Raw genomic sequence first — 8016 nt, forward strand, 5'->3', positions numbered from 1 at the left:
AAAAGCAAGTAAATATAATGGTTCAGTAAGATATTCTTAATTATACTGAGTACGGGGCAGACCGGTACATAACCCGGATGCAGTAGACCATGTGCAGTCCTGTCTTCACAGCTCCACACGACTGTCCTCTCATCCAGTCCTACCGCTCCGTGTGGTGTCCTCGCTGCATTTACAAGCTTTTACCTCGCAGGTAAGCGCTTAAGCTTCACGTGTGTTAACATAGGCGGCTCGAGTGTGCATATTTTAAGAGCAGACTTCAATTAGGCTCGTGGAGATGACGCTGTTTTAACCCGATCAGCTCATATTTCGCTAATTCCTCCTCTGAACAACAAGGACGTGCTCGTTAAAATGGCACTACGGATTTTACCGAGCTTCTTAACTGTCTTAACTGGGAATGCCGTTCAGTTTCAGTGTGATAATAGTTGTCTCGTGCCTAACGAAATGAGACGGTCAGTTTGCTTTGGTACCACTTTGATGTCATCTCGGATACAGCAGGTTTGTGCCCAATTCAATGCATTCACAGGCAGTGCACGTGCTGCCTTCACAATTCTTACAATTTGACCTTGTGACGTACGACCTCAGGAGCCCCACGTGGGATCTTTTGCTGGCTGGATTTTTAAGTTTCAGTAAAAGGCATATCTTGAAAGAAAATTAGGCGTTTGAATGTACGATCCTGGATCTTTTAAATATTAGTAACATTTATGCAAAAGTTCCAGAACAAAAAGTAAATGAAGTTTAATTTTCTAGCAATGTGTAGGTAGAAGATGAGACTAAAAGCTACAGGAAAATGTCTGATTTTATAATTTCCTTGGGTTATTTACAAAGGATTTTTTGCTCAATTGTGTCTTTTTATTAGTGTTTGTTCATCCTTCTATTTCCTTTCACTACAGATAAAACTGAATTATTCAGAGTTTGGAAATGGAAGAATACTGTATATAAAATCCTAAAGTACCCCTGCCACTATGTAGCTACTATGTAGGATCAATATGCAGGATATGACGGTGTACTTGGGGTTTGTATATTTTTTTTCTGTGGCATTATCGAAACAAGATACCAAGGAAAGTTAAAATTTGTTCTAGATTTTATGAGATTGTCTGAGGTATAATTCTTATTTTCGTCACCTCCACCTCTTGCTGCACACAGCAGGTCAGCTGGCTGAACAGTCTCATGCCTTTCCCTCACTTACAACAAAAATCAAATTCAACCGTTGGAAATTTTTTCCTGTTGCAAAATTCATGAGCTGTATTGGTGTGGGAAGTGACTGTGTGTCAAAATGGCAAAATTAAATAAGTGACATTTCTTTTATTGTAATAACCAACATGTTACAATTTAGCAGCTATATATATATATATACATATATATTCATTTCTAGATTTAAATATAAGCACTTGGACCATGTAGTACATTGTATGTTTTTTGCGTTGATACTTTTTACTAACAGTTACCACACTGTAACATGTGGTAACTGTCAGAAAAGGCCTCATACTGGGTCTTTTCTGACAAGTAAGAGCGAAAAACTATACAATAAACCTGTTTAGACTAACACAAATGTATTTGTGGTTGCCAGTTGTCTTTAGCAGATGGCTAAAACAACATTAGTTATCTTGTGGTCAGGTCAGAAGGTCAATCTCATCCTCTGGCCTTCTGCCAAAAGTGTCCTTGGTTGAAATGTTGGTGCTGTTCTTTTCTCACTAAAAAGATAACTGAACTCTCAAACCTGTTTGATTTTTTTTTTTTTTTTTTTTTTGGCTCTTGGAATTTATTCTGGAATGTCTTGAAAGTTGCCCAAATCCTACTCGGAAGAAGTCATTTTGTAGTTTTGCTTGGTTACCTGGTAGTTGCCGTGTAAAGCCAATTTTGAATGGTCTAGACTTGATGAACTTACTGCTGATAGGCTGGGTGGATTACTGCCTCATGGTTGATGTCATGGGGGCAAGAAGCTGAAATAATCAGGATCTGTGACTCTTTAAAGGCTGGACAGTTCAGCTGCAACTTAAGTTTTAACAACTTATTTAAAAGAAGAAGTGCAGTGAAGCATGTGGGTAGCTACATGTGTAAATAATTAGTATGATAGAGACTTTATCAAACCTGAAATGTGTTCATTTTTCATATATTTAATTAAACAGTTACAATGTCTTAAGTGTGAGGCTGTGGTAAACTTCATATTTTTCATTCATTGTCAATGTGCGTCTTGTGCAACTAGCTTGTTGAATCATCAACTTGAAGGTTCAAATTTCAGATCCTGACCTCCCTACCTATACAGTGGTTAGATCGGTCCAGACAAGTAGAGAAGTGCTGTCTTTGTGCTGGCAAATTAAAAGCTTGATGGTGGATATTTTAACTGGCCTGTTTGTGCTTTTGTAACCTGATTATGTATTTACCAGTTTGATGTCCTTCCGCTTATTGTCACTAGGGGGTGGCATTCATCCCCACCATGTTGATGAATTGAAATCAGCAACTTTCTGCTCCTAAATGAACACTAACAGGACAGACGTAACCTTAGCAATTCTTCTGAGGTGAAAAAAGTCATCGCCTTAATATTTTTGTGAGTGGTCTGATCAAATAAAACACAAAATGACAGTTTTCAAAAGGCAAGGGAACATTATCAAGTAGATGATGCCATTTCTACCTTTGCAGAGTTAAACAAGAAGAAGCTCTCAGAAAACCAGTTCCTAAGGGGGGATAGGCATACTTAAAGTTTGGATAAGTTAGACCCATTATCAAAAACCAAAGACGTATGTAGTTGTAAATCATCTGTATTGATCGTTTTTCTTCTTTTTTTTTTTTCTTCAGAAATGTTTCGTCTACCTACCATCATGAAACAGGTGAGGCCTGTGTGCCGGGCCCTGGCTCCTCACCTCACACGAGCATACGCCAAGGAGGTGAAGTTTGGGGCGGACGCGCGCGCCCTGATGCTGCAGGGGGTGGACCTGCTGGCTGACGCTGTGGCCGTCACCATGGGGCCAAAGGTATCACACTTCGCTAACGTCCCCTGCTAAATGACTCGTCTAATGACCGACACTGTCGGAGAGCTCAAGTATCGTCTTTGTGATCTTCAGGGTCGCACTGTCATCATCGAGCAGAGTTGGGGCAGTCCAAAGGTCACCAAGGATGGCGTGACGGTGGCCAAAAGCATCGACCTGAAGGACAAGTACAAGAACATCGGGGCCAAGCTGGTGCAAGATGTGGCCAACAACACCAACGAGGAGGCCGGCGACGGCACCACCACGGCCACGGTGCTGGCGCGGGCCATCGCCAAGGAGGGCTTCGACAACATCAGCAAGGGCGCCAACCCCGTGGAGATCCGGCGTGGGGTCATGTTGGCCGTGGAGACGGTCATCAACGAGCTGAAGAAGCTCTCGAAGCCTGTTACAACCCCAGAGGAGATTGCACAGGTACGGAAAAACGCTAGGTTTGCTTAGTGCTGCCCCCCAGTGTCAGGACAATGAAGTTTACATGCAGTGATGTCGTTTTAGGTCGCTACCATCTCAGCCAACGGAGACGTGGAAATCGGTAACATCATTTCCAATGCCATGAAGAGAGTTGGACGCAAGGGAGTCATCACAGTAAAGGTCTGTGTCTGTTGTTCCTGTTTTACTTCAAAATAAGAGTCTCAAAGATGAAATAGTGCACCAAGATGACAATATCATAATCATATGAACTTAGACAGCAACAGATTGCTGCTTCTTGAGAGCAATGAGAAATTTCATGACATTCTAAAGTCTTAGATTTGGAAACATTATTTCCAGTTGAAACCAGATATTTTCATACAGCTAATAAAAAGACCAACTTTTTTTTGACACCATCTGAAGTTAAATAAGACCAAAATTTCTTGTTTAGAGAATTACAAAAAATATTTCTCTTTGTTCAAATGCCAGAAAACATATTACTTATTCTTCATCTTATATATTGTATATTAAACAAAGCTTTTAAATTAAAAAGAAAATTAAGTTAGTATATTTGTTTGTAACAGGATGGGAAGACTTTGCAGGACGAGCTGGAGATCATTGAGGGAATGAAGTTTGACCGTGGTTACATCTCTCCTTACTTCATCAACACCGCTAAAGGTAACGTCACTCGTCTGACCAACCCCATCCAAGGTCAGGGTTTGGTCATATTTAGATCTCTCGCCATCCGTCTTGTTTTGCTTCCAGGTCAGAAGTGTGAGTTCCAGGACGCCTACCTGCTGCTCAGTGAGAAGAAGATCTCCAGCGTCCAGAGCATCGTACCGGCTCTGGAAATCGCCAACCAGCACCGCAAACCTCTGGTGATCGTAGCCGAGGATGTGGACGGAGAAGCCCTGAGCACCCTGGTTCTCAACAGGCACGTCTCGTCAAGTTTCTCCCCTCAACACAGAAACAAAAAAAGGTTTTGGACAACGCCTAAGTAACCGTTGATTGAACTTGCAGGCTGAAGGTCGGTCTTCAGGTGGTCGCTGTCAAAGCTCCTGGTTTCGGAGACAACAGGAAGAACCAGCTGAAGGACATGGCCATCGCCACCGGCGGCACGGTTCGTTTCATTTCAGCTCTCATTGGAAGATTGCCTTCCAGTCGGAATTAAATTAATGATGTTAAATAAAAAACTAAAATGTTGTTTTTACTTTATATAGGTTAATTAAAAAGAAAAAACTTAAATCACACTACTTTCCATATGTGACACCCTGAAGATTTCCATTTCAAATGGGAATATTTTAACAGAATGTTTGTGGCAATATGAATGTTGTCATGCAGTGACCCATACAATACCTTAAAATGTAGTAATAAATAGTCATTTTTATTATTAAAATGGCACAATAATATTCTATCTCCATATCAACCACCTCTACTTCCAAATGTCGATATCTGAGGTTAAGCATCAGCCAATACCAATTAGATACAGAAAATCAGCTGAATTGACTTAAAATGTTTTTTAAACAGACATAAATGTACGGAATTTTAATTATCAAAACAACAACTTAAATATACCAACAGCTTCACAAGTTTGGTCAAACATGTAAAAACAGCACAACTTGAATTTGTTCAGTCAGTGCAGTTAGGAGTAAAACAGCCAATGTAAAATAAATAATAAAGAAACTGATAAAACAATAGGTTGTTCAAATATGTAAAAAATAAACTGTAACAAAGCTTCTTTCAAATGATTCAGAAACTGCAATTAGGAATTCCAAGTAGGTAAATAATAAAGCATGGCATCACTCAAAGCATAGAATTAGACTGACTAGACCTGCCCTTATCGAGTGGGCACAATGTCACTCATAGATCTAGAATGTTTTCCCACATCAGGACGGATCCAGATGTTAACTTTGCATCGGTGCGTCTCTAGTCGACCCCTGACTGGATGTGTGTCTGCAGGTGTTTGGTGATGAAGCTCTGAGTCTGGCTCTGGAGGACATCCAGGCTCACGACTTTGGCAGAGTGGGGGAGGTGCAGATCACCAAAGACGACACCCTGCTGCTGAAGGGCGGAGGCAGCCCCGCCGACATCGAGAAGCGAGCGGCAGAGATCGCCGAGCAGCTGGAGAACACCACCAGCGACTACGAGAAGGAGAAGCTCAATGAGAGGCTGGCCAAGCTGTCTGACGGGGTGGCTGTTCTCAAGGTAAACGCTCGCGCTCCGTCAGTCGTTAAGGGATTTGGGGAACAAGCATGTGACTTCTCCGTGGATTGCCAGGTGGGGGGAACCAGCGACGTTGAAGTGAACGAGAAGAAGGACCGCGTGACGGATGCCCTGAATGCCACCCGGGCCGCCGTGGAGGAGGGCATCGTTCTCGGCGGAGGCTGCGCTTTGTTGCGATGCATCCCGGCACTGGAAGCCCTGAAAACCGCCAACAGTGACCAGAAGATCGGTGAGTAGAGCGCATCCTCTTCGCTCCATCTCCTCTAGTCGACACGCGAGCTCTGCCTCATGCTCTCCGTCGTTCTGTCTCAGGCGTGGACATCATCAGGCGGGCGCTCCGTATTCCTGCCATGACCATCGCTAAGAACGCTGGTGTGGAGGGCTCCCTGGTGGTGGAGAAGATCCTGCAGGGAGCGCCAGAGATGGGCTATGATGCCATGCAGGGAGAGTACGTCAACATGGTGGAGAAGGGCATCATCGACCCCACAAAGGTACAGGACAGACTGAAGATGAAGCTCACCGCACCCACTTAGTGTTTGAGTCATTAAAGGGACAGTATCATGTGAAATCAACTTTATTGATCTTTCCATCCAGTTATAATGTTAATCCCTCATCAAAAACATACCTGGAGTGTTGTGGGGATTCTTTCATGCATGTTAGAGAAATCCTTTAATCTCCAAGGGAACCATTCAGCTGTGCTAAACAGTTGGTGGGACCTAGCCCCGCCTTCAAGATGCAGCTCCTCCTACGGTCTGCAGCCTCCAAGATCCTGCCTCACTGAAGATATATGACAAATTGTGGCAGGGGCTGTTTTACTCATAGGTAATAAATCTAAAATAATTGGTTTGTCTCATGATCAATGTAAAGAAGCTCATTTTTGAAAGCTTGTTTGGTTACAAAGAAAATACCAGACTTAGAAAGATGGAATAAACACGTTTTCTTGTAGTTGTATTTTACTGGGAAACAAAAACAAAAAATATTGCGCAGTTTGTATTTTGCTGTGGGATTTCTTCCCTGATTAAAGCTTGAAACTAGTCGTATATGTTTTTTATATTTCAAATCACTGCTCAGTTTTGAAGAGCTGCTGGTTTGGGCTGCTAGACCAACACAAAGCAGTGCAGAACTGTGAAGTGTAAGAGAAATGGTGCATAGAAATATTTTAGCGAAAATCTGAAGAATATGGCTTGCATATAGTCACCTTCCTAAAATAATAGTCTTAAGTAATTTTCTGCCAGAAGTGATTAAATTTTTTTTTTACAACAAAAAAATTGCCCCCTTTCCATTGCCTAAAGATAATTTAGTCAAAATTATTCCTTTTGGCAAAAAATTACTTAAATATTATTTTACAAAAGTGACAATATGGCATTGTATCCAGCCCATTTAGATTTGACACCCTTAGTGACAAAACAAAATTAAAATCCTGACTTCAGAAAATTGGTAAAAATCCAGCTGCAGTTTCAACCTCTGCCACAGGGGGCAGCGTTGTCCTGCAGACAACAAATAAGCTATAACTATCCTTCTCTTTCTCCTGCAGGTGGTACGGACGGCGCTGATGGACGCCGCCGGAGTCGCGTCTCTACTTTCCACCGCCGAGGCCGTCGTTACGGAGATCCCCAAGGAGGAGAAGGAGATGCCAGCAGGCATGGGGGGCATGGGAGGAATGGGAGGAATGGGAGGCGGCATGGGGTTCTGAGCCGGGCCTGCCGACCCTGTACAGACTGAATCATCAGATTTGAGCTGGATTGACCACGATTCCTCCGGAGCTTCACTTGGTTTGACGGCTCAGTGGACTGAGAGCTGCCGGAGCCCTTCTTCGTATTCCACACTGGCACCTGAACGCATCATGTAACCTGCTCAGAGGGAAGCACTAACAGAGGGTTCACCACTAGGGAGGGTTTGGTTTGTTTCAGCCTCACGTGTCTGCAGAGAAACGCAGAGTTCTGAATCTGTGTGCATTGTTGCATGTGGAGAAAATGATCACGCTTCTTTTTTTCTCCAGAATGTTCTGATTGATTTGATGAAACCACCCACCTCTCTGCCCAGTTGCTCTTGTTGAGTAGCTGTAGTCCTGCAGGCTGAAACAAACAGAACCATTCCTATGTGGACCAGAGAGAGTAGGCCTTCAATGTCCATGTCTGGATTTTTATTTTGTAGTAGTTTTTTTTCTGTTAATTCTTCTTATGTTTTTGTAATATACATGTCTGTCATCATCGATCCGAATTAAAGCAGTTTTCTTACAGACTACGAGCGTTTCGTTACGTCTTCACTCTGAGTGCCTAACAGGCCTGTTGAGTCTGAATGTTTACTGACATGCTGACCCTCGTTAGCGTAAACTTGACCCTGATATGTTCTGTGACAGTGTGAATGTGAAACTGTATCTAGTCCTGTAGTAAGACGTGCAAGA

At 42.8% G+C, this 8016-nt stretch overlaps 1 protein-coding gene across 1 annotated transcript; it reads left to right on the forward strand.

The window, feature by feature from the left end:
* The first annotated feature begins 61 nt into the window (after positions 1-61).
* On the forward strand, positions 62-7856 carry hspd1 (heat shock 60 protein 1). Its single transcript, XM_044131118.1, has 11 exons — positions 62-190; positions 2794-2969; positions 3060-3395; positions 3477-3572; positions 3974-4067; positions 4155-4323; positions 4410-4509; positions 5349-5594; positions 5667-5841; positions 5925-6103; positions 7147-7856. The coding sequence occupies exons 2-11, from the start codon at positions 2796-2798 to the stop codon at positions 7303-7305; spliced, it is 1728 nt and encodes a 575-aa protein (XP_043987053.1). The 5' UTR covers positions 62-190; positions 2794-2795; the 3' UTR covers positions 7306-7856.
* The last annotated feature ends 160 nt before the right edge of the window (positions 7857-8016 follow it).

The sequence above is a fragment of the Gambusia affinis genome, linkage group LG11 (genome assembly GCF_019740435.1).
Source record: "Gambusia affinis linkage group LG11, SWU_Gaff_1.0, whole genome shotgun sequence".
NCBI classification, from domain to species: Eukaryota; Metazoa; Chordata; class Actinopteri; order Cyprinodontiformes; family Poeciliidae; genus Gambusia; species Gambusia affinis.

Coding starts and splice junctions, on each gene's coding strand:
- hspd1 (XM_044131118.1), top strand. CDS start 2,796: ATGTTTCGTCTACCTACCATCATGAAACAGGTGAGGCCTGTGTGCCGG. Junction 4,068..4,154: donor CTTCATCAACACCGCTAAAG/GTAACGTCACTC, acceptor TTTTGCTTCCAG/GTCAGAAGTGTGAGTTCCAG. Junction 5,842..5,924: donor CAACAGTGACCAGAAGATCG/GTGAGTAGAGCG, acceptor GTTCTGTCTCAG/GCGTGGACATCATCAGGCGG.